The sequence below is a fragment of the Ammospiza caudacuta genome, chromosome 3 (assembly GCF_027887145.1).
Source record: "Ammospiza caudacuta isolate bAmmCau1 chromosome 3, bAmmCau1.pri, whole genome shotgun sequence".
Lineage (NCBI taxonomy): Eukaryota > Metazoa > Chordata > Aves > Passeriformes > Passerellidae > Ammospiza > Ammospiza caudacuta.
The window spans coordinates 117,184,310-117,210,215 of record NC_080595.1 but is presented as its reverse complement, the minus strand read 5'-3'; the positions used below and the strand labels follow the sequence as shown (position 1 = coordinate 117,210,215).

Sequence of the window (25,906 nt, the reverse complement as noted above, 5' to 3'; positions counted from 1 at the left end):
CCCCAAATTTATGGAAATTAATGGGATTTTTTCCTCATCAAAAATGACCAAAATGATGATAATTAATGGGATTTTTTTCTCATTTAAAAATCCCAAATGTATGGAGTTTTTAAAATTTTTTTCCTCATTAAAAAATCCCCAAATGTATGGAAATTAATGAGATTTTTTTTTTCCTCATTTATGGAAATTATTTGGATTTTCCCTCATTAAAAAATCCCAATTTTGTGGAAATTAACTGCATTCTTACCTCATAAAAATTCCCAATTTTATGGAAATGATTTGGATTTTCTCCTCATTAAAACCCCCAAATTTACAGAAATTAATGGAATTTCTTCCTTATTAAAAAAAAATCCCAAGTTTATGAAAATTCATTGAACTTTTCCATTTTCCAGCCCCAAATCTTTGGGATTTTCTGGGAATTCCCAGCGATGGATCCTGGGAAGGAAGAGCAGGAAAATGAAGAGGAAATGGAATTTTCACAGGGTGAGTTCCCAAAATCCCCAAATTTCCCCAAATTTTCCCCTTTCTATGCAGGAATTCTTCCTAAAATTCCCAAAATTCTTCCTAAAACCCCAAATTCTCCCCAAAATTCCCAAATTCCTTCTGAAATTCTTACTAAAATTCTCAAATTCCTTCCAAAATTCTCCCCAAAATTCCTGAATTTCCTCCAAAAATTCCCCAAATTCTTCACAATTTTCTTCCCAAAAATCCCCAAATTTCGTCCCTGAATTCTTAAAAAAAATCCCCAAATTCTTCACAAAATTCACAGCAAAACCCCTGAATTTCTTGCTAAAATTCCTCCTCACAATTCCCAATTTCTCTCCCAAATTTCCTCCCAAAAATCACCAAATTCTTCACAAAATTCCCCCCCAAATTATGCCTAAAATTCCCCAAATTATTGCAAAAATTCACACATTTTTCCAAAATTCCTCCTGAAATTCCTCCCCAAAATTCCTCCCAAAAATCACCAAATTCTTCACAAAATTCCCCCCAAATTATTCCTAAAATTCCCAAAATTATTGCAAAAATTCACAATTTTTTCCAAAATTCCTCCCAATTTTTTTTTCTTAAAATCCCCATTTTTCTTCCTAAAATCTCCAAATTTCCTCCCAAAATCCTCAAATTTTTTTCTAAATTCCTCCTGAAAATCCCCAAAGTTCTGCAAAAATTAAAAAAAAATCCAAAATTCTTCTAAAAATCCCCCAATACCTCCCCAAATTATTGAATTCCTTCCCAAATTTCTTCCCAAAATCCTCAAAAATTCCCCAAAATTTCTCCTGAAATCCCTTCCCAAAATTCTTCCAAAAACATTTTAAAAAATTCCTCAAATTCCTCCCTAAAATCCTGGAATTCTTCTGAAAATTCCCCAAATTTTTTCCTGAAATCCTCAAATTTTTCCAAAAATCTCCCACTTTGTCTTAAACTTCCCAAAATTGCCAAAATTCCAAGAAAAATCCCCCAAATTCCAAGAAAAATCCCCCAAATTTGTGCTGAAATTCACAAATCCCTTCCAAATTTTCCCCAATTCCTTCCAAAATTCTTCCCAAAATTCCCAAATTTTCCCAGAAATTCTTTCCCAAAATTCTTCCTTGAAATCCCTGCCAAAAATTCCCCTCCGAAATTCCCTGAATTTTTCCTAAAATTCCCACTTTTTTCCCAAGTTCCCGATGAAAAATCTCCAAATTCTCCCCAAATTCCTCCTGAAATTCTTCCAGAAATCCCAAAATTTTACCTGAAATTCCCAATTTCTTTCTTAAATCCTCCCCAAAAGCCCCAGAAATTCCCAAATTTCTTCCCAAAATTATCCCAAAACCCCCAAATTTCTCCTGGAAAAAAAAAAATCTCCAAATTATTTCCAAATTCCTCCTGAAATTCTTCCAGAAATTCCCAAACTCCTCCTCAAACTCTTCCCCATTCCATGCAGGAATTCTTCCTCAAATCCCAAATTCTGCCCAAATTTCTTCCCCAAATTCCTCCCAAAAATCCCCAAATTTTCCTCCCAAATTTCTTCCAAAAATCCCCAAATTCGTCCTGAAATTCTTCCGAAATCCTAAAATTCCTTCCAAAAATTCTCCCAAATTCCTCCCCAAAATATCCCCTAAAATCCCCAAATTTCTTCCTAAAATCCTCAAGTTTTCTCCAAATTCCTCCTGAAAACCCCAAATTCCTTCCCCAAATCCCGAATTTTCCCAAAATCCCCATTTTTGCCCCCATTTCCCCTGTCCCAGCTGTGGCAGCTGCAGCTCCTCAGTTGCTGCCCAAACTCTCCCTCCAATTCCTCCTCAAATTCTTCTCAAAATCCCCAATTCCTTCCCAAAATCCCTCCCAATTTTTCCCATATCCCTTCCCAAAATTCCCCCCAAAATCCATCAATTCCTCCCAAAATTTTCCCTAAAATGCCCAAATTCCCTCGAAATTCCTTCCCAAAATCCCCAAATTCTTCACAAAACTCCTCCCAAAATTCTTCCCCAGATCCCCAAAAATTGCCTGAATTTCTCCTAAAATTTCCAAATCCCTCCCTAAATTCCCCCCCCAAAATTCCCTGAGCTTCTCCTAAAATTTCCACATTTTCCCCAAATTTCTCCCCAAAAATCCCCAAGTTCCTCACAAAGCTCCTCCCAAAATTCCTCAATTTCTTCCCAAAATTCTCCCCAGAACTCCCGAAAATTCCCCGATTTTCTCCTAAAATTCTCCACAAATTCTCCACAAATTCCTCCTGAAATTCTTCCAGAAATCCCCAAATTCCTCCTTGAAATCCCCAAATTTCTTCCCAAGAATCCCCAAATTCTTCACAAAGCTCCTCCCAAAATTCCTGAATTTCTTCCCAAAATTCTCCCCAGAACTCCCGAAAATTCCCCGATTTTCTCCTAAAATTTCCAAAATCCTCCACAAATTCCTCCTGAAATTCTCCCAGGAATCCCCAAATCCCTCCTTAAAATCCCCAAATTTCTTCCTAAAATCCCCAAGTTTTCGCTAAATTCCTCCTGAAAACCCCCAAAATCCCTGGATTTTCCCAAATTTTCCCCAAAATCCCGATTTTTCCCCATTTTTCAGGGGTCCTGTCCCACCTGGAGTCTCTGGAGCTCCGCGAGCGGGGCCGGGCTGGGCAGTGCCACAATTCCATCCCGTGCAGGGATTCTGCCCAAACTCTCACATTCCTCCCCAAATTCCTTCCCAAATTCCTTCCCAAAACCCCCAAAATCCCTGAATTTCCCCAAATTTTCCCCAAATTCCCATTTTCCAGGGGTCCTGTCCCACCTGGAGTGTCTGGAGCGCCGCGAGCGGGGCCGGGCCGTGCTCAGGGAGCAGCGGGAGCGGCAGCGGGAGCGCTCCGAGATGCTCAGAGCCAAAATCCGCGAGCTGGAGCAGCACAGGGACAGCCTCAGGGGGAAACTGCAGGCACTGGTGAGAGGGGTGCCCAAATTGTCCCCAAATTGTCCCCAAATTCCCAGGGTTTGTCCCAGTCAGTAACTCCGGGAGCGCCCCGAGATGCTCAGAGCCAAAATCCGCGAGCTGGAGCAGCACAGGGACAGCCTGAGGGGGAAACTGCAGGCACTGGTGAGAGGGGTGCCCAAATTGTCCCCAAATTGTCCCCAAATTGTCCCCAAATTGTCCCCAAATTGTCCCCAGATTCCCAGGGTTTGTCCCAGTCAGTAACTCCGGGAGCGCCCCGAGATGCTCAGAGCCAAAATCCGCGAGCTGGAGCAGCACAGGGACAGCCTCAGGGGGAAACTGCAGGCACTGGTGAGAGGGGTGCCCAAATTGTCCCCAAATTGTCCCCAAATTGTCCCCAAAACTGTCCCCAAATTCCCCCAAAATTCCTGACGGTTTTTCCCCAAAATTCCTAAAATTCCCATGATTTTCCCCAGAATTTTCCCAAAATTCCTGACGGTTTTCCCCCAAAATTCCTAAAAATTCCCATGACTTTCCCCCGAATTTTCCCAAAATTCCCCGAGGATTTTCCCCAAAATTCCTGAGGATTTTTGAGGATTTATCCCCAAATTCCCAGGGTTTGTCCCAGTCAGTAACTCCGGGAGCGCCCCGAGATGCTCAGAGCCAAAATCCGCGAGCTGGCCCAGCACAGGGACAGCCTCAGGGGGAAACTGCAAATGATGGAGAGAGAGGTGCCCAAATTCTCCCAAAATTCTCCCAAAATTCTCCCAAAATTCTCCCAAAATTTTCCAAAAGTTATCCCAAAGTCACCCCAAAATTGCCCCAAAGCTGTCCCGAAATTATCCCCAAATTATCCCAAAATTCCCGATGGTTTCTCCCCAAAATTCTTAAAAATTCCCATGATTTTCCCCAGAATTTTCCTGGATTTTCCCCAAAATTCCTGAGAGTTTCTCCGAAAATTTTTCCCAGGATTTCCCAAAACTTTCCAAAAATTCTCGAGGATTTTCCCAAGGGTTTTCGAGGATTTTTCCCAAAATGACTGAGAATTTTTAAGGGTTTTTCCCCAAAATTTCTGAAGGTTTTGCCCAAAACTGTCCCAGAATTCGCCAAGATTTTTCCCAAAATTCCCCAAGATTTTTCCCCAAAATTCCTGATTTTTCCCCATTTTCCCAGGCCCAGGACCAAGCAGGAACTCCCTGGGAGCCCTGGGAGCTTTTGCACTGGAGGATCCCAAAATCCCCCGGGATTTTCCCCAAAATTCCCCAGGATTTTCCCCAGATTTTCCCCAGATTTTCCCCAACATTCCCAAAGATTTTTCCCAGATTTTTCCCATTATTTTTTCCCCAAATTCCTGATTTTTCCCCGTTTTCCCAGGCCCAGGACCAAGCAGGAACTCCCTGGGAGCCCCGGGACGTTTTGCTCTGGAGAATCCCAGAATTCCCCGGGATTTTCCCCAAAATTCCCCAGGATTTTCCCCAGATTTTCCCCAACATTCCCAAGGAGTTTTCCCAGATTTTTCCTATTATTTTTTCCCCAAATTTCAGATTTTTCCCCGTATTCCCAGGCCCAGGATAAATCAGGAATTCCCTGGGAGCCCCGGGATGTTTTGCTCTGGAGGATCCCAAAATTCCCCGGGATTTTTCCCAAAATTCCCCAGGATTTTCCCCAGATTTTCCCCAACATTCCCAAAGATTTTTCCCATTATTTTTTCCCCAAATTCCTGATTTTTCCCCGTATTCCCAGGCCCAGGATAAATCAGGAACTCCCTGGGAGCCCTGGGAGCTTTTGCACTGGAGGATCCCAAAATTCCCCGGGATTTTCCAGGTTTTCTTTCCCCAAAATTCCCCAGGATTTTCCCCAGATTTTCCCCAACATTCCACAGGATTTTCCCCAGATTTTTCCCATTATTTTTTCCCCAAATTCCTGATTTTTCCCCGTATTCCCAGGCCCAGGACCAAGCAGGAACTCCCTGGGAGCCCCGGGACGTTTTGCTCTGGAGGATCCCAAAATCCCCCGGGATTTTCCCCAAAATTCCCCAGGATTTTCCCCAGATTTTCCCCAACATTCCCAAGGAGTTTTCCCAGATTTTTCCTATTATTTTTTCCCCAAATTTCAGATTTTTCCCCGTATTCCCAGGCCCAGGATAAATCAGGAATTCCCTGGGAGCCCCGGGATGTTTTGCTCTGGAGGATCCCAAAATTTCCCGGGATTTTTCCCAAAATTCCCCAGGATTTTCCCCAGATTTTCCCCAACATTCCCAAAGATTTTTCCCATTATTTTTTCCCCAAATTCCTGATTTTGCCCCGTATTCCCAGGCCCAGGATAAATCAGGAACTCCCTGGGAGCCCTGGGAGGTTTTGCTCTGGAGGATCCCAAAATTCCCCGGGATTTTCCAGGTTTTCTTTCCCCAAAATTCCCCAGGATTTTCCCCAGATTTTCCCCAACATTCCCGAGGATTTTCCCCATACTTTTCCCATTATTTTTTCCCCAAAATTCCTGATTTTTCCCCATTTTCCCAGGCCCAGGACCAAGCAGGAACTCCCTGGGAGCCCCGGGACGTTTTGCACTGGAGAATCCCAGAATTCCCCGGGATTTTCCCCAAAATTCCCCAGGATTTTCCTCAGATTTTCCCCAACATTCCCAAAGATTTTTCCCATTATTTTTTCCCCAAATTCCTGATTTTTCCCCGTATTCCCAGGCCCAGGATAAATCAGGAACTCCCTGGGAACCCTGGGAGGTTTTGCTCTGGAGGATCCCAAAATTCCCCAGGATTTTCCAGGTTTTCTTTCCCCAAAATTCCCCAGGATTTTCCCCAGATTTTCCCCAACATTCCCGAGGATTTTCCCCATACTTTTCCCATTATTTTTTCCCCAAAATTCCTGATTTTTCCCCATTTTCCCAGGCCCAGGACCAAGCAGGAACTCCCTGGGAGCCCCGGGACGTTTTGCACTGGAGAATCCCAGAATTCCCCGGGATTTTCCCCAAAATTCCCCAGGATTTTCCCCAGATTTTCCCCAACATTCCCAAAGATTTTTCCCATTATTTTTTCCCCAAATTCCTGATTTTTCCCCGTTTTCCCAGGCCCAGGACCAAGCAGGAACTCCCTGGGAGCCCCGGGACGTTTTGCTCTGGAGGATCCCAAAATCCCCCGGGATTTTCCCCAAAATTCCCCAGGATTTTCCCCAGATTTTCCCAAACATTCCCAAGGAGTTTTCCCAGATTTTTCCTATTATTTTTTCCCCAAATTTCAGATTTTTCCCCGTATTCCCAGGCCCAGGATAAATCAGGAATTCCCTGGGAGCCCCGGGACGTTTTGCTCTGGAGGATCCCAAAATTTCCCGGGATTTTTCCCAAAATTCCCCAGGATTTTCCCCAGATTTTCCCCAACATTCCCAAAGATTTTTCCCATTATTTTTTCCCCAAATTCCTGATTTTGCCCCGTATTCCCAGGCCCAGGATAAATCAGGAACTCCCTGGGAACCCTGGGAGGTTTTGCTCTGGAGGATCCCAAAATTCCCCGGGATTTTCCAGGTTTTCTTTCCCCAAAATTCCCCAGGATTTTCCCCAGATTTTCCCCAACATTCCACCGGATTTTCCCCAGATTTTTCCCATTATTTTTTCCCCAAATTCCTGATTTTTCCCCGTTTTCCCAGGCCCAGGACCAAGCAGGAACTCCCTGGGAGCCCCGGGATGTTTTGCACTGGAGAATCCCAGAATTCCCCGGGATTTTCCCCAAAATTCCCCAGGATTTTCCCCAGATTTTCCCCAACATTCCCAAAGATTTTTCCCATTATTTTTTCCCCAAATTCCTGATTTTTCCCCGTATTCCCAGGCCCAGGATAAATCAGGAACTCCCTGGGAGCCCTGGGAGCTTTTGCACTGGAGGATCCCAAAATCCCCCGGGATTTTCCCCAGATTTTCCCAAACATTCCCAAAGATTTTTCCCATTATTTTTTCCCCAAATTCCTGATTTTTCCCCGTATTCCCAGGCCCAGGATAAATCAGGAACTCCCTGGGAACCCTGGGAGGTTTTGCTCTGGAGGATCCCAAAATCCCCCGGGATTTTCCCCAAAATTCCCAGGATTTTCCCCAGATTTTCCCCAGATTTTCCCCAACATTCCCAAAGATTTTTCCCATACTTTTCCCATTATTTTTTCCCCAAATTCCTGATTTTTCCCCGTTTTCCCAGGCCCAGGACCAAGCAGGAACTCCCTGGGAGCCCCGGGACGTTTTGCACTGGAGGATCCCAAAATCCCCCGGGATTTTCCCCAAAATTCCCCAGGATTTTCCCCAGATTTTCCCCAACATTCCCGAGGATTTTCCCCATACTTTTCCCATTATTTTTTCCCCAAATTCCTGATTTTTCCCCGTTTTCCCAGGCCCAGGACCAAGCAGGAACTCCCTGGGAGCCCCGGGACGTTTTGCACTGGAGGATCCCAAAATCCCCCGGGATTTTCCCCAAAATTCCCCAGGATTTTCCCCAGATTTTCCCCAACATTCCCGAGGATTTTCCCCATACTTTTCCCATTATTTTTTCCCCAAATTCCTGATTTTCCCCGTTTTCCCAGGCCCAGGACCCAGCAGGAAGTCCCTGGGAGCCCCGGGACGTTTTGCTCTGGCGCATCCGGCAGCTGCAGGAGCTGCTCAAACTCTTCCCCCTCACAGGTACCCGGGGGGAATCGGGGAATTCTCCGGGAAAATCGCCAATTTCTGGGGGGGAGATGAGTTTTATCTGATTTTTATATGATTTTGATGTGATTTTTATATGATTTTGATATGTCTTTGATATGATTTTGATATGGTTTTGATATGGTTTTGATAAGATTTTGATATGATTTTGATATGATTTTGATAAGATTTTGATATGATTTTTATATGATTTTGATATGTTTTTCATATGATTTTTATATGATTTTGATATGATTTTTATATTATTTTTATATGATTTTTATATGATTTTGATAAGATTTTGATATGATTTTTATATTATTTTGATATGATTTTTATTTGATTTTTATATGATTTTTATATGATTTTTATATGATTTTGATGTGATTTTTATATGATTTTGATATGGTTTTGATATGATTTTTATGTGATTTTTATATGATTTTTATATGATTTTGATATGATTTTTATATGATTTTTATCTGATTTTTATATGATTTTTATATGATTTTTATATGATTTTTATCTGATTTTTATATGATTTTGATATGGTTTTGATATGATTTTGATTTGATTTTGATTTGATTTTTATATGATTTTGATATGATTTTGATATGATTTTGATATGATTTTGATAAGATTTTGATATGATTTTTATATGATTTTTATATGATTTTTATATGATTTTTATATGATTTTTGTATGATTTTGATAAGATTTTGATATGATTTTGATATTATTTTGATATGATTTTGATATTATTTTTATATGATTTTGATATGGTTTTGATATTATTTTTATGTGATTTTTATATGATTTTTATATGACTTTTATGTGATTTTTATGTGGTTTTTATGTGATTTTTATGTGATTTGATATGATTTTGATATGATTTTGATATGGTTTTGATATGATTTTGATATGGTTTTGATATGATTTTGATATGATTTCGATATGATTTCGATATGATTTTGATATGATTTTGATATGATTTTTCTATGATTTTGATATGATTTTTCTATGATTTTTCTATGATTTGTATATGATTTTGATGTGATTTTGACGTGATTTTGAGCAGTTTTTGTCCCCTGTCGGCAGGGATTTGTGGGAGGCTGTCGAGGCACGGCGCGTGGGTGTCGCTGCACACGAGCTGGGAGGGTTCCCTGCTGGACGCCTTCGCCCTGGAGCTGCGGCCCAGCCCCGGGGCCCGGCAGCTGCGGCTGCGCCTCGGCCGCCACGGCCTCCCCCCCTGGCTGCCCCTGCACGGCCTGGCCCCGCACGGCCTGCCCGCCGACGCCAGGGCGCTCCTGGCACAGCTCTGGGGGCTCCTCAGCGCCCGCAGCGCCCGCAGCGAGCAGCTCAGGCTCCTCCAGGTGCGCACAGGATAGGCACAAATTTCCCCTGAAACTCCTCCCAAAATTCCCCAAAAATTCCCTGCAAAATTCCCCATTTCTGCCCAAAAAATTCCTCCCTATATTCCCAAAGTTCTGCCCAAAATTTCTTCCCGAAATCCCTCCCCAAGTCCCCCAATGACTCCCCACCAAATTCTCACAATTCCCTCCCAAAGTTCTTCCCAAAATTCCCTCCTGAAATTGGGATTTTCCCTCCCTGGCCCGGCAGTTCCTGCCCGCCGACGCCAGGGCGCTCCTGGCACAGCTCTGGGGGCTCCTCAGCGCCCGCAGCGCCCGCAGCGAGCAGCTCAGGCTCCTCCAGGTGCGCACAGGATAGGCACAAATTTCCCCTAAAACTCCTCCCAAAATTCCCCAAAAATTCCCCAGTTCTGCCCAAAAAATTCCTCCCAAAAATCCCAAAGTTCTGCCCAAAATTCCTTCCCAAAATTCTCAAAGTTCTGCCCAAAATTCCAGGATAATTTCAGGATCGTTCCGAGCTCATTCCTGGATAAATTCAGGATGATTTGGGGATAATTTCTAGCTCATTCCAGGATAATTTTGGGAGAGTTTCGTGCTCATTCCCAGGGGATTTTCCCTCCCTGGCCCGGCAGTTCCTGCCCGCCGACGCCAGGGCGCTCCTGGCACAGCTCTGGGGGCTCCTCAGCGCCCGCAGCGCCCGCAGCGAGCAGCTCAGGCTCCTCCAGGTGCGCACAGGATAGGCACAAAATGAGCACAAAAATTCCCCCGAAACTCCTCCCAAAATTCCCCAAAAATTCCCTGCAAAATTCCCCAATTCTGCCCAAAAAATTCCTCCCTATATTCCCAAAGTTCTGCCCAAAATTTCTTCCCAAAATCCCTCCCCAAGTTCCCAAATGACTCTCCACCAAATTCTCAAAATCCCCTCCTGAAATTCCTCCCAGAATCTTTCCCATAATTCCCTCTCAGAAGTCCCAAAGCTCTTCCCAAAATTCCCGAATTCCCCCCCAAAGTGCTTCACAAAGCTCCTCGCAAAATTCCCAAACTATTCCGAAACCCCTTCCCCAAATTTTCCCCAAATTCTTCCCAAAACCCTCCAAGTTTCATCCCAAAACCCCCAAAGCTCTGCCCGGAATTCCCAGACAATGTGGGGATCATTCCCAGACAATTCCAGGCTCATTTCGGGCTCATTCCCAGGGGATTTTCCCTCCAGGTGGGGACAAAATTCCTTCCAAAATTCCTAAATCCCTCCCAAAAATTACCAAAAATTCCTTCCAAAATTCCTTCCTGAAATCCCCAAATTTCACCTCAAATTCCTCCCGAATTTCCTGCCAAATTATTCCCAAAGTTCTCCCAAAATTCCCAAGTTTGTCCCCAAATTCCTTCTCAAAATACTCAAAATCCTCTCAGAATTCCTTTCCAAAATCCCCAAATTTACTCCAAAAAACTCCCAGGTTTTGCCCACAAAAAGTCCTCCAAAAATCCCTTCCCAAAATTCCCAAGTTTTGCCCAAATTCCTCCCACATTTCTTGCAAAATTCCCAGTTTTGCCCCCCAGAATTCATCCCAAATCTGCCCCCAAATTATTGCCAAGCTCTTCCCAAAATTCGCCCCAAAATCCTTCCCTAATTCCTCCCCAAAATTCCATCCCAAAATCTCCCAAATTGCTCCCTAAATTCCTCCCAAAATCCCCAAATTTGTTCCCCGAAACTCCTTTCCAAAATCCCCAAAGTTGTCTCCAAAATTTCTTCCCAAAATCCCTGAGTCTTTCCCAAAAATTCTCAATTTCTCCCCCAAAATTCCTCCTGAAATTCCCAAAGTTCTGCCCAAATTCTTCCCAGAATCCCTTCTGAATCTCCTTCCCAAAGTTCCCAAATTCTTCTCAAAATTCCCAATTTTCCCACAAATATCTCCCGAAATTCCCTCCTGAAATTCCCAATTCTTGCCTCAGAGTCCCCAAGTTCTTCCCAAAATTCATTCCCAAAATTCCCCCAAAAATCCCCAATTTATCTCCAAAATTGCTTCTCCAAGTTCTTCCCAAAATGACCAAATTTCACCCAAATTCTGCCAAAGTTCATCCCAAAATTCCTTCCCAAAATTCCCAAGTTTTGTCCAACATTCCCAAAGTTCCTCCCAAAGTTCCCAAATTCTTCCCCAAATCTGCCCCAAATTCCCATCCAAAATCCCTGAAATTCCCAAGTTCTGCAGCAAATCCTCCAAGTCCTGCCCAAAATTCCCAAATTTCTTCCCAAAATCTTCCAAATTCCTCCCAAAGTTCTGCCCGAAATTCCCAAATTTCTTCCCAAAATCTTCCAAATTCCTCCCAAAGTTCTGCCCGAAATTCCCAAATTTCTTCCAAATTCCTTCCCAAAATCTTCCAAATTCCTCCCAAAGTTCTGCCCAAAATTCCCAAATTTCTTCCAAATTCCTTCCCCAAATCTTCCAAATTCCTCCCAAAGTTCTGACCAAAATTCCCAAATTTCCTCCAAATTCCTTCCCCAAATCTTCCAAATTCCTCCCAAAGTTCTGCCCAAAATTCCTGAGTTCATCCCAAACTTTGCTTCCCAAAATTTTGGGGGTTTCCACAAATTCCGAAATTCCTTCCCCAATTTCCTTCCCAAATGTCCCTCCTAAAATTCTCAATTTCTCCACAAAATCCCCCAAATTCTTCCCAAATTCCTCCCAAAATGACCAGATTTCACCCAAATTCTGCCAAAGTTCATCCCAAAATTCCTTCCCAAAATTCCCAAGTTTTGTCCAACATTCCCAAAGTTCCTCCCAAAGTTCCCAAATTCTTCCCCAAATCTGCCCCAAATTCCCATCCAAAATCCCTGAAATTCCCAAGTTCTGCAGCAAATCCTCCAAGTCCTGCCCGAAATTCCCAAATTTCTTCCAAATTCCTTCCCAAAATCTTCCAAATTCCTCCCAAAGTTCTGCCCGAAATTCCCAAATTTCTTCCAAATTCCTTCCCCAAATCTTCCAAATTCCTCCCAAAGTTCTGACCAAAATTCCCAAATTTCCTCCAAATTCCTTCCCTAAATCTTCCAAATTCCTCCCAAAGTTCTGCCCAAAATTCCCAAATTTCTTCCAAATTCCTTCCCCAAATCTTCCAAATTCCTCCCAAAGTTCTGCCCAAAATTCCTGAGTTCATCCCAAACTTTGCTTCCCAAAATTTTGGGGTTTTCCACAAATTCCGAAATTCCTTCCCCAATTTCCTTCCCAAATGTCCCTCCTAAAATTCTCAATTTCTCCACAAAATCCCCCAAATTCTTCCCAAGTTCTTCCCAAAATGACCAAATTTCACCCAAATTCTGCCAAAGTTCATCCCAAAATTCCTTCCCAAAATTCCCAAGTTTTGTCCAACATTCCCAAAGTTCCTCCCAAAGTTCCCAAATTCTTCCCCAAATCTGCCCCAAATTCCCATCCAAAATCCCTGAAATTCCCAAGTTCTGCAGCAAATCCTCCAAGTCCTGCCCAAAATTCCCAAATTTCTTCCCAAAATCTTCCAAATTCCTCCCAAAGTTCTGCCCGAAATTCCCAAATTTCTTCCAAATTCCTTCCCAAAATCTTCCAAATTCCTCCCAAAGTTCTGCCCGAAATTCCCAAATTTCTTCCAAATTCCTTCCCAAAATCTTCCAAATTCCTCCCAAAGTTCTGACCAAAATTCCCAAATTTCCTCCAAATTCCTTCCCCAAATCTTCCAAATTCCTCCCAAAGTTCTGCCCAAAATTCCTGAGTTCATCCCAAACTTTGCTTCCCAAAATTTTGGGGGTTTCCACAAATTCCGAAATTCCTTCCCCAATTTCCTTCCCAAATGTCCCTCCTAAAATTCTCAATTTCTCCACAAAATCCCCCAAATTCTTCCCAAATTCCTCCCAAAACGACCAAATTTCACCCAAATTCTGCCAAAGTTCATCCCAAAATTCCTTCCCAAAATTCCCAAGGTTTGTCCAACATTCCCAAATTTCCTCCCAAAGTTCCCAAATTCTTCCCCAAATCTGCCCCAAATTCCCATCCAAAATCCCTGAAATTCCCAAGTTCTGCAGCAAATCCTCCAAGTCCTGCCCGAAATTCCCAAATTTTTTCCAAATTCCTTCCCAAAATCTTCCAAATTCCTCCCAAAGTTCTGCCCAAAATTCCCAAATTTCTTCCAAATTCCTTCCCAAAATCTTCCAAATTCCTCCCAAAGTTCTGCCCGAAATTCCCAAATTTCCTCCAAATTCCTTCCCAAAATCTTCCAAATTCCTCCCAAAGTTCTGACCAAAATTCCTGAGTTCATCCCAAACTTTGCTTCCCAAAATTTTGGGTTTTCCACAAATTCCGAAATTCCTTCCCAAATTTCCTTCCCAAATGTCCCTCCTAAAATTCTCAATTTCTCCACAAAATCCCCCAAATTCTTCCCAAATTCCTCCCAAAATGACCAAATTTCACCCAAATTCTGCCAAAGTTCATCCCAAAATTCCTTCCCAAAATTCCCAAGTTTTGTCCAACATTCCCAAAGTTCCTCCCAAAGTTCCCAAATTCTTCCCCAAATCTGCCCCAAATTCCCATCCAAAATCCCTGAAATTCCCAAGTTCTCCAGCAAATCCTCCAAGTCCTGCCCGAAATTCCCAAATTTCTTCCAAATTCCTTCCCAAAATCTTCCAAATTCCTCCCAAAGTTCTGCCCGAAATTCCCAAATTTCTTCCAAATTCCTTCCCAAAATCTTCCAAATTCCTCCCAAAGTTCTGCTCGAAATTCCCAAATTTCTTCCAAATTCCTTCCCAAAATCTTCCAAATTCCTCCCAAAGTTCTGCTCGAAATTCCCAAATTTCTTCCAAATTCCTTCCCAAAATCTTCCAAATTCCTCCCAAAGTTCTGCCCGAAATTCCCAAATTTCTTCCAAATTCCTTCCCAAAATCTTCCAAATTCCTCCCAAAGTTCTGACCAAAATTCCCAAATTTCCTCCAAATTCCTTCCCTAAATCTTCCAAATTCCTCCCAAAGTTCTGCCCGAAATTCCCAAATTTCTTCCAAATTCCTTCCCCAAATCTTCCAAATTCCTCCCAAAGTTCTGCCCAAAATTCCTGAGTTCATCCCAAACTTTGCTTCCCAAAATTTTGGGGGTTTCCACAAATTCCGAAATTCCTTCCCCAATTTCCTTCCCAAATGTCCCTCCTAAAATTCTCAATTTCTCCACAAAATCCCCCAAACTCTTCCCAAATTCCTCCCAAATTCTGCCAAAGTTCATCCCAAAATTCCTTCCCAAAATTCCCAAGTTTTGTCCAACATTCCCAAAGTTCCTCCCAAAGTTCCCAAATTCTTCCCCAAATCTGCCCCAAATTCCCATCCAAAATCCCTGAAATTCCCAAGTTCTGCAGCAAATCCTCCAAGTCCTGCCCAAAATTCCCAAATTTCTTCCCAAAATCTTCCAAATTCCTCCCAAAGTTCTGCCCGAAATTCCCAAATTTCTTCCAAATTCCTTCCCTAAATCTTCCAAATTCCTCCCAAAGTTCTGCCCGAAATTCCCAAATTTCTTCCAAATTCCTTCCCAAAATCTTCCAAATTCCTCCCAAAGTTCTGCCCAAAATTCCTGAGTTCATCCCAAACTTTGCTTCCCAAAATTTTGGGGTTTTCCACAAATTCCGAAATTCCTTCCCCAATTTCCTTCCCAAATGTCCCTCCTAAAATTCTCAATTTCTCCACAAAATCCCCCAAACTCTTCCCAAATTCCTCCCAAAATTCAAAGTTCTTCTCCAAAATCCCCAAATTTCCTCCCCAAATCCCCAAATTTCCCAATTTTCCCTTTCTCCAACCTTTCCATGCCCGAATTCCTCCCAAAACTCCCAAATTCCTTCCCCAAATCCCCCTCTGAAATTCCTCAAACTCTTCCTGAAATTTCCACATTTCTTCCCCCCCCAAAAAAAAATCCAAAATCTTCCCGAAATTCTTCCCAAATTTCCCTGGAAAATTCCCAAATTTTTCCATTTCCAGGAGGAATTTTCCGACTGCATCCAAGGGATTCCCTGCAGCAACTCCCTGTGCAACCTCCTGAGCTTCCAGTGCCGCCTTCCCGGGGGAAATTCCCGAATTCCCGGGAAAAATTCCCAGATTTCTGAGGAAAACCCCCAAAATCCCCAAATTTCTGGGGAAAACTGGGAAATTCCTGGGAATGTTCTGGAATTCCGGGCCCGGCTCCTGTACGGGGACCCCCTGAGGAGCCTCCCCACGGACGTGCAGATCTCCATGGAAGGTGAGTGAGGAATTTGGGGAAAATTGGGAATTTTTGGGGGGAAAAACTCAAAATGTTGGGGAAAACCACAAAAGTTCCCAGAGGAAATTCCTGGAATTTTTCAGGGGAAAAAAGCGGCGAAATTCCCAGGAAAAAACCTCAAATTCCTGGGATAAACGGGGACATTCCCAGGAAAAATTCCTGGAATTTTTTGGGGAAAAAAGCCAAAATTCCCAGGAGAAACAAAATTTCTGGGAAAAATTCCCAAATTCCTGGGAAAAATCCCCAAATTCCTGGGATAAATTCCTGGAATGTTCTGGAATTCGGGGCCTGAGGAGCCTCCCCACGGACGTGGAGATCTCCATGGAAGGTCAGCGGGGAATTTGGGAAAAATTGGGAATTTTTGGGGGGAAGTTTGGGATTTTTGGGGTTTGGGGAGGGAGAGTTTCCTGGAGCAATGAAATTCCTGAAAAAAATCCAAATTTTTTTGGAAAAAATCCAAAATTTTTTGGCAAAAACATCCAAAATTCCAAAACTGCCCCCGAAATTCCGGGGAGAAATTCCTGGAATTCTGCAGAAAAAAGCCCAGAAATTCTCAGGAAAAAATCCAGAATTCCTGAGAAAAATAACAAAATTTCCAGGACAAATTCCTGGAATTGTGCAGGAAAAAAATCCCCAAAAATTTCCGGGAAAAACATCAAAATTCCTGGGAAAACCCAAAAAATCCTTGGAAGAAACATTTAATTCCTGGGGAAAAACCTCAAAATTCCCAGGAAAATCACTCAAAATTTTGGGGAAAAACCACCAAAATTCCTGGGGAAATGGTGAATCTCCCAGGGGAAAAAAATCCAAAATTCCTGGGAAAAACCACAAAAGTTCCCAGAGGAAATTCCTGGAATTTTTCAGGGGAAAAAAGCGGCGAAATTCCCAGGAAAAAACCTCAAAATTCCTGGGATAAACGGGGACATTCCCAGGAAAAATTCCTGGAATTTTTTGGGGAAAAAAGCCAAAATTCCGAGGAGAAACAAAATTTCTGGGAAAAATTCCCAAATTCCTGGGAAAAATTCCCAAATTTCCGGGAAAAATTCCTGGAATGTTCTGGAATTCGGGGCCTGAGGAGCCTCCCCACGGACGTGGAGATCTCCATGGAAGGTCAGCGGGGAATTTGGGGAAAATTGGGAATTTTTGGGGAATTTTGGGGGGAAAGTTTGGGATTTTTGGGGTTTGGGGAGGGCGAGTTTCCAGGAACATAGAAATTCCTGGGAAAAATCCAAAATTCCTGGGAAAAACAACAAAATTTCCAGGAAAAATTTGTGGAATTTCACCAAAAAAAGAAATAGAAATTCCTGGGAAAAATTCCCAAAATTCCTGGGAGAAACAACAAAATTTCCAGGAAAAGTTCAGAATTTTTTAGCAAAAAAATTTACAGAATTCCCGAATTTCCCCCTCTAATTCCCATTTTTTTCCCACTTTTCCAGGATTTCTGGAGCCGCTCCCTGCCCCCAGCCCGGAGCCCCAAATTTGGGAATTTTTATCCCAAAATCCCCAAATTCCCAATTTTTTTTTTTTTTCTGGAATTTCAATCCCAAAATTCCCAGATTTTTTCCGAATTTGACACCAAAAACCCCAAAAAATTCCAGATTTTTTTTTCCTGGAATTTTGATCTCAAAACCCCCAAAATCCCCGGATTTTTCCTCATACTTTGATCCCAAACCCCCCAAATTTTTCCCAGATTTTTCCCGGATTTGGGAATTTCAATCCCAAAATTCCCAGAGATTTTTTCCGAATTTGACACCAAAAACCCCAAAAAATTCCAAATTTTTTTTTCCTGGAATTTTGATCTCCAAACCCCCAAAATCCCCGGATTTTTCCTCATATTTTGCTCCGAAATTTTCCCGGATTTTTCCCGGATTTGGGAATTTCAATCCCAGAATTCCCAAATTTCCCCGCTCTCTCCCTGCCCCCAGCCCCGAGCCCCAAATTTGGGAATTTTTATCCCAAAATCCCCAAATTCCCAATTTTTTTTTCTGGAATTTCAATCCCAAAATTCCCAGATTTTTTCCGAATTTGACACCAAAACCCCAAAAGTTCCTGATTTTTTTTTTCCTGGAATTTTGAACTCAAAACCCCCAAAATCCCCAGATTTTTCCTCATATTTTGCTCCAAAATTTTCCCAGATTTTTCCCAGATTTGGGAATTTCAATCCCAAAATTCCCAGAGATTTTTTCCAAATTTGACACCAAAAACCCCAAAAGTTCCTGATTTTTTTTCCTGGAATTTTGATCTCAAAACCCCCAAAATCCCCGGATTTTTCCTCATACGTTGATCCCGAACCCCCCAAATTTTTCCTGGATTTTTCCCGGATTTTTCCCGGATTTGGGAATTTCAATCCCAAAACTCCCAAATTTTTTTTCCTGGAATCCCAATCCCAAAATTCCCAGAATTTTTGCAAATCTGACACCAAAAAAACCCCAAATTTTCCCAGATTTTTCCTGGAATTCTGGAATTTTCATCCCGTAACCACCCAAAAATTCCCAAGTTTTTCCTGGAATTCTGGAATTTTCATCCCAAAACCACCCAAAAATTCCCAGGTTTTTCCTGGAATTCTGGAATTTTCATCCCAAAACCACCCAAAAATTCCCAGATTTTTCCTGGAATTCTGGAATTTTCATCCCAAAACCACCCAAAAATTCCCAGGTTTTTCCTGGAATTCTGGAATTTTCATCCCAAAACCACCCAAAAATTCCCAGGTTTTTCCTGGAATTCTGGAATTTTCATCCCAAAACCACCCAAAAATTCCCAGGTTTTTCCTGGAATTCTGGAATTTTCATCCCGCAACCACCCAAAAATTCCCAGGTTTTTCCTGGAATTCTGGAATTTTCATCCCAAAACCACCCAAAAATTCCCAGGTTTTTCCTGGAATTCTGGAATTTTCATCCCAAAACCACCCAAAAATTCCCAGATTTGTTTTTTTTTTCTGGAATTTCAATCCCAAACCCCCCCAAATTCCCAGATTTTCCCTGAACTGGTTTTCCCTGGAATTTCGATCCCAAAATCCCCAAGTTTCAGTCCCAATATTCCCATTGGGAATTCCGGGATTTTTCCAGGAATTCCAATCCCAAGAAAACCCAAATCCCAGAATTTGGCCCCAAAATTCCAAGGCTTTTCCAGGAACTTCAATCCCAAAAACCCCAAATCCCAAAGTTTGGTCCCAAAATTCCCAGGTTTTTATTGGAATTCAAATTTTCCTGGAGTTTCCCCAAATTTGGGAGTTTCGATCGCCAAACCCCCAAAATTCCCAGATTTTTCCAGGAATTGCAAAACTTTTATCCCAAAAAAAACCCCCAAATTCCCAGAAAAACGCAAACACCAAAAACCCCCAAAATTCCCAGATTTTTCCCAGGAAATCTGGAATTCTGATTCCAAAATTCCAAGGTTATTTTTCCTGGAATTTTGATCCCCAAACTCTCAGATTTTTCATGAAATTTTGAAATTTTCATCCCCAAAATTCCGAGATTTTTCCCAGGAAACCTGGAATTCTGATTCCGAAATTCCAAGGATTTTTTTCCCTGGAATTTTGATCCCAAAACTCTCAGATTCTCCATGAAATTTTTGAAATTTTCATCCCCAAAATTCCCAGATTTTTCCCAGGAAACCTGGAATTCTGATTCCAAAATTCCAAGTTGTTTTTTTCCTGGAATTTTGATCCCAAAACTCTCAGATTTTTCATGAAATTTTGAAATTTTCATCCCCAAAATTCCCAGATTTTTCCCAGGAAATCTGGAATTCTGATTCCAAAATTCCAAGTTGTTTTTTCCCTGGAATTTTGATCCCAAAACTCTCAGATTCTCCGTGAAATTTTGAAATTTTCATCCCCAAAATTCCAAGATTTTTCCCAGGAAACCTGAAATTGTGATTCCAAAATTCCAAGGATTTTTTTCCCTGGAATTTTGATCCCAAAACTCTCAGATTCTCCATGAAATTTTGAAATTTTCATCCCCAGAATTCCCAGATTTTTCCCAGGAAATCTGGAATTCTGATTCCAAAATTCCAAGGTTTTTTTTTCCCTGGAATTTTGATCCCAAAACTCTCAGATTCTCCGTGAAATTTTGAAATTTTCATCCCCAAAATTCCCAGATTTTTCCCAGGAAATCTGGAATTCTGATTCCAAAACTCCAAGGATTTTTTTCCCTGGAATTTTGATCCCAAAACTCTCAGATTCTCCATGAAATTTTGAAATTTTCACCCCCAAAATTCCCAGATTTTTCCAGGAATTGCAAAACTTTTATCCCAAAAAAAACCCCCAAATTCCCAGAAAAACGCAAACACCAAAAACCCCCAAAATTCCCAGATTTTTCCCAGGAAATCTGGAATTGTGATTCCGAAATTCCAAGTTGTTTTTTTCCCTGGAATTTTGATCCCAAAACTCTCAGATTTTTCATGAAATTTTGAAATTTTCATCCCCAAAATTCCAAGATTTTTCCCAGGAAATCTGGAATTCTGATTCCAAAATTCCAAGTTGTTTTTTCCCTGGAATTTTGATCCCAAAACTCTCAGATTCTCCGTGAAATTTTGAAATTTTCATCCCCAAAATTCCAAGATTTTTCCCAGGAAACCTGAAATTGTGATTCCAAAATTCCAAGGATTTTTTTCACTGGAATTTTGATCCCAAAACTCTCAGATTTTTCATGAAATTTTGAAATTTTCATCCCCAAAATTCCCAGATTTTTCCCAGGAAATCTGGAATTCTGATTCCAAAATTCCAAGGTTTTTTTTCCCTGGAATTTTGATCCCAAAACTCTCAGATTCTCCGTGAAATTTTGAAATTTTCATCCCCAAAATTCCCAGATTTTTCCCAGGAAATCTGGAATTCTGATTCCAAAATTCCAAGTTGTTTTTTCCCTGGAATTTTGATCCCAAAACTCTCAGATTCTCCGTGAAATTTTGAAATTTTCACCCCCAAAATTCCCAGATTTTTCCAGGAATTGCAAAACTTTTATCCCAAAAAAAAGCCCCAAATTCCCAGAAAAACGCAAACACCAAAAACCCCCAAAATTCCCAGATTTTTCCCAGGAAATCTGGAATTCTGATTCCAAAATTCCAAGTTGTTTTTTCCCTGGAATTTTGATCCCAAAACTCTCAGATTCTCCGTGAAATTTTGAAATTTTCATCCCCAAAATTCCAAGATTTTTCCCAGGAAACCTGGAGTTCTGATTCCAAAATTCCTAGGATTTTTTTCCCTGGAATTTTGATCCCAAAACTCTCAGATTCTCCATGAAATTTTGAAATTTTCACCCCCAAAATTCCAAGATTTTTCCCAGGAAACCTGAAATTGTGATTCCAAAATTCCAAGGTTTTTTTTTCCCTGGAATTTTGATCCCAAAACTCTCAGATTCTCCGTGAAATTTTGAAATTTTCATCCCTAAAATTCCCAGATTTTTCCAGGAATTGCAAAACTTTTTTTCCCCCCAAAAAAAGCCCAAATTCCCAGAAAAACGCAAACACCAAAAACCCCCAAAATTCCAAGATTTTTCCCAGGAAATCTGGAATTCTGATTCCAAAACTCCAAGGATTTTTTTCCCTGGAATTTTGATCCCCAAAACTCTCAGATTCTCCATGAAATTTTGAAATTTTCATCCCCAAAATTCCCAGATTTTTCCAGGAATTGCAAAATTTTTATCCCAAAAAAATAAGCCCAAATTCCCAGAAAAACGCAAACACCAAAAATCCCCAAAATTCCCAGATTTTTCCCAGGAAATCTGGAATTCTGATTCCAAAATTCCAAGGTTTTTTTTCCCTGGAATTTTGATCCCAAAACTCTCAGATTCTCCGTGAAATTTTGAAATTTTCATCCCCAAAATTCCCAGATTTTTCCCAGGAAATCTGGAATTCTGATTCCAAAACTCCAAGGATTTTTTTCCCTGGAATTTTGATCCCAAAACTCTCAGATTCTCCATGAAATTTTGAAATTTTCACCCCCAAAATTCCCAGATTTTTCCAGGAATTGCAAAATTTTATCCCAAAAAAAAGCCCCAAATTCCCAGAAAAACGCAAACACCAAAAACCCCCAAAATTCCCAGATTTTTCCCAGGAAATCTGGAATTCTGATTCCAAAATTCCAAGTTGTTTTTTCCCTGGAATTTTGATCCCAAAACTCTCAGATTCTCCGTGAAATTTTGAAATTTTCATCCCCAAAATTCCCAGATTTTTCCCAGGAAACCTGAAATTGTGATTCCAAAATTCCAAGGATTTTTTTCACTGGAATTTTGATCCCAAAACTCTCAGATTTTTCATGAAATTTTGAAATTTTCATCCCCAAAATTCCAAGATTTTTCCCAGGAAATCTGGAATTCTGATTCCAAAATTCCAAGGATTTTTTTCCCTGGAATTTTGATCCCAAAACTCTCAGATTTTTCATGAAATTTTGAAATTTTCATCCCCAAAATTCCCAGATTTTTCCCAGGAAATCTGGAATTCTGATTCCAAAATTCCAAGGTTTTTTTTTCCCTGGAATTTTGATCCCAAAACTCTCAGATTCTCCGTGAAATTTTGAAATTTTCATCCCCAAAATTCCAAGATTTTTCCCAGGAAACCTGAAATTCTGATTCCAAAATTCCAAGGATTTTTTTCACTGGAATTTTGATCCCAAAACTCTCAGATTCTCCATGAAATTTTGGAATTTTCACCCCCAAAATTCCCAGATTTTTCCAGGAATTGCAAAACTTTTATCCCAAAAAAAAGCCCCAAATTCCCAGAAAAACGCAAACACCAAAAACCCCCAAAATTCCCAGATTTTTCCCAGGAAATCTGGAATTCTGATTCCAAAATTCCAAGGTTTTTTTTTCCCTGGAATTTTGATCCCAAAACTCTCAGATTCTCCGTGAAATTTTGAAATTTTCATCCCCAAAATTCCCAGATTTTTCCCAGGAAATCTGGAATTCTGATTCCAAAACTCCAAGGATTTTTTTCCCTGGAATTTTGATCCCCAAACTCTCAGATTCTCCATGAAATTTTGAAATTTTCACCCCCAAAATTCCCAGATTTTTCCAGGAATTGCAAAACTTTTATCCCAAAAAAAACCCCCAAATTCCCAGAAAAACGCAAACACCAAAAACCCCCAAAATTCCCAGATTTTTCCCAGGAAATCTGGAATTGTGATTCCGAAATTCCAAGTTGTTTTTTCCCTGGAATTTTGATCCCAAAACTCTCAGATTCTCCGTGAAATTTTGAAATTTTCATCCCCAAAATTCCAAGATTTTTCCCAGGAAATCTGGAATTCTGATTCCAAAATTCCAAGTTGTTTTTTCCCTGGAATTTTGATCCCAAAACTCTCAGATTCTCCGTGAAATTTTGAAATTTTCATCCCCAAAATTCCAAGATTTTTCCCAGGAAACCTGAAATTGTGATTCCAAAATTCCAAGGATTTTTTTCCCTGTAATTTTGATCCCCAAAACTCTCAGATTCTCCATGAAATTTTGAAATTTTCACCCCCAAAATTCCCAGATTTTTCCAGGAATTGCAAAATTTTTATCCCAAAAAAATAAGCCCAAATTCCCAGAAAAACGCAAACACCAAAAACCCCCAAAATTCCCAGATTTTTCCCAGGAAATCTGGAATTGTGATTCCAAAATTCCAAGTTGTTTTTTCCCTGGAATTTTGATCCCAAAACTCTCAGATTTTTCATGAAATTTTGAAATTTTCACCCCCAAAATTCCCAGATTTTTCCCAGGAAATCTGGAATTCTGATTCCAAAACTCCAAGGATTTTTTTCCCTGGAATTTTGATCCCCAAACTCTCAGATTCTCCATGAAATTTTGAAATTTTCACCCCCAAAATTCCCAGATTTTTCCAGGAATTGCAAAACTTTTATCCCAAAAAAAACCCCCAAATTCCCAGAAAAACGCAAACACCAAAAACCCCCAAAATTCCCAGATTTTTCCCAGGAAATCTGGAATTCTGATTCCAAAATTCCAAGTTGTTTTTTCCCTGGAATTTTGATCCCAAAACTCTCAGATTCTCCGTGAAATTTTGGAATTTCCATCCCCAAAGCTCTCAGGTTTTTCTTGGCACTTCAATCCCAAACCCCCCCAAATTCCCGTTTTTCCCCCCGAACTTGGGAATTTCAATCCCGGAATTCCCGGATTTCCGCTCTAATTCCCGGATTTCCGCTCTAATTCCCGATTTTTGGTTTTTTTTCCCGTTTTTTCCCCCCAGGAATTGCGGAGCCGCCGCCGTGGGTGGCGCAGCTGCTGCGGAGCCGCTCCCTGCCCCGCGCCCTGCGAGCCATCCGCCACCGGAATTCCCAGGGAAACGGCTGAAAATCCGGGAATTTGGGGAGAAATACCGGAATTCGGGGAAAAAACGGGAATTCTGGGGAAAAATACGGGAATTCTGGGGAAAAAAATGGGAATTCTGGGGAAAAAAATGGGAATTCTGGGGGTTTTGGGGATTGAAATTCCGGGAAAAATCTGGGGAATTTTGGGGTCAGGAAAAAAATGGGAATTCTGGGGAAAAACCCGGGAATTCTGGGGAAAAAACGGGAATTCTGGGGAAAAATACGGGAATTCTGGGGAAAAAAATGGGAATTCTGGGGAAAAATCTGGGAATTCTGGGGAAAAAAACCGGGAATTCTGGGGAAAAAAATGGGAATACTGGGGAAAAATCCGGGAATTCTGGGGGAAAAAATGGGAATTTGGGGAAAAAACGGGAATTCTGGGGGTTTTGGGGTTGAAATTCCGGGAAAAATCTGGGGAATTTTGGGGTCAGAATTCCCAAAACATCCTGGAATTGCCGACGGGAATGGGGGGAAAAAATGGGGATTCTGGGGAAAATCCGGGAATTTGGGGAAAATCCGGGAATTTGGGGAAAATCCGGGAACTTTGGGGGTAAAAGTTTGGGATTGGGATTCTGGGAAAAATCTGCGGAATTTTGAGGTCAGAATTTCCAAAATATTCTGGAATTGCCAACGGGAACGGGGTGAAAACCTGGGAATTCTGGGGAAAATCTGGGAATTCTGGGGAAAAAAACGGGAATTCTGGGGGTTTGGGGATTGAAATTCCGGGGAAAATCTGGGGAATTTTGGGGTCACCCACACCGGGAAACGGCTGAAAATCCGGGAAATTTGGGGAAAAATACGGGAATTTGGGGAAAAAACCGGGAATTCTGGGGAAAAAAATGGGAATTCTGGGGAAAATACGGGAATCTGGGGAAAAATCCGGGAATTCTGGGGAAAAAAACGGGAATCCTGAGGAAAATCCGGGAATTCTGGGGGAAAAAATGGGAATACTGGGGAAAAAAATGGGAATACTGGGGAAAAAAACGGGAATTCTGGGGGTTTTGGGGATTGAAATTCCGGGAAAAATCTGGGGAATTTTGGGGTCAGGAAAAAAATGGGAATTCTGGGGAAAAACCCGGGAATTCTGGGGGAAAAAACGGAAATTCTGGGGAAAAAAATGGGAATACTGGGGAAAAATCTGGGAATTCTGGGGAAAAAAACGGGAATTCTGGGGAAAAAAAACGGGAATTCTGGGAAAAAAAATGGGAATACTGGGGAAAAAAACGGGAATTCTGGGGGTTTTGGGGATTGAAATTCCGGGAAAAATCTGGGGAATTTTGGGGTCAGGAAAAAAATGGGAATTCTGGGGAAAAACCCGGGAATTCTGGGGAAAAACGTGAATTCTGGGGAAAAATACGGGAATTTGGGGAAAAAACGGGAATTCTGGGGGTTTTGGGATTGGGATTCAGGGAAAATCTGGGGAATTCTGGGTTCAGAATTCCCAAAACATCCTGGAATTGCCGACGGGAATGGGGGGAAAATTTGGGAGATTTGGGGAAAATCCGGGAATTCTGGGGAAAAAACGGGAATTCTGGGGGTTTGGGGATTGAAATTCCGGGAAAAATCTGGGGAATTTTGGGGTCACCCACACCGGGAAACGGCTGAAAATCCGGGAATTCTGGGGAAAATCCGGGAATTCTGGGGAAAATCCGGGAATTCTGGGGAAAAAACGGGAATTCTGGGGGTTTTGGGATTGAAATTCCGGGAAAAATCTGGGGAATTTTGGGGTCACCCACACCGGGAAACGGCTGAAAATCCGGGAAATTTGGGGAAAAATCCGGGAATTCTGGGAAAAAAAACGGGAATTCTGGGGAAAATCCGGGAATTCTGGGGGAAAAAACGGGAATTCTGAGGAAAATCTGGGAATTCTGGGGAAAAAAATGGGAATTCTGGGGAAAATCCGGGAATTCTGGGGAAAAAAAACGGGAATTCTG

The 25,906-nt window shown here is 41.6% G+C and overlaps 1 protein-coding gene across 1 annotated transcript; it reads left to right on the top strand.

The window, feature by feature from the left end:
* The first annotated feature begins 396 nt into the window (after nucleotides 1–396).
* CENPO (centromere protein O) lies at nucleotides 397–24,079 on the top strand. Its single transcript, XM_058801531.1, has 6 exons — nucleotides 397–483; nucleotides 3,245–3,405; nucleotides 7,962–8,058; nucleotides 9,160–9,371; nucleotides 15,400–15,658; nucleotides 23,852–24,079. The coding sequence occupies exons 1-6, from the start codon at nucleotides 429–431 to the stop codon at nucleotides 23,953–23,955; spliced, it is 888 nt and encodes a 295-aa protein (XP_058657514.1). The 5' UTR covers nucleotides 397–428; the 3' UTR covers nucleotides 23,956–24,079.
* Nucleotides 24,080–25,906: the final 1,827 nt, after the last annotated feature.

Coding starts and splice junctions, on each gene's coding strand:
- CENPO (XM_058801531.1), top strand. CDS start 429: ATGGATCCTGGGAAGGAAGAGCAGGAAAATGAAGAGGAAATGGAATTT. Junction 3,406..7,961: donor GGGGGAAACTGCAGGCACTG/GTGAGAGGGGTG, acceptor CCGTTTTCCCAG/GCCCAGGACCCAGCAGGAAG. Junction 15,659..23,851: donor CGTGCAGATCTCCATGGAAG/GTGAGTGAGGAA, acceptor TTTTCCCCCCAG/GAATTGCGGAGCCGCCGCCG.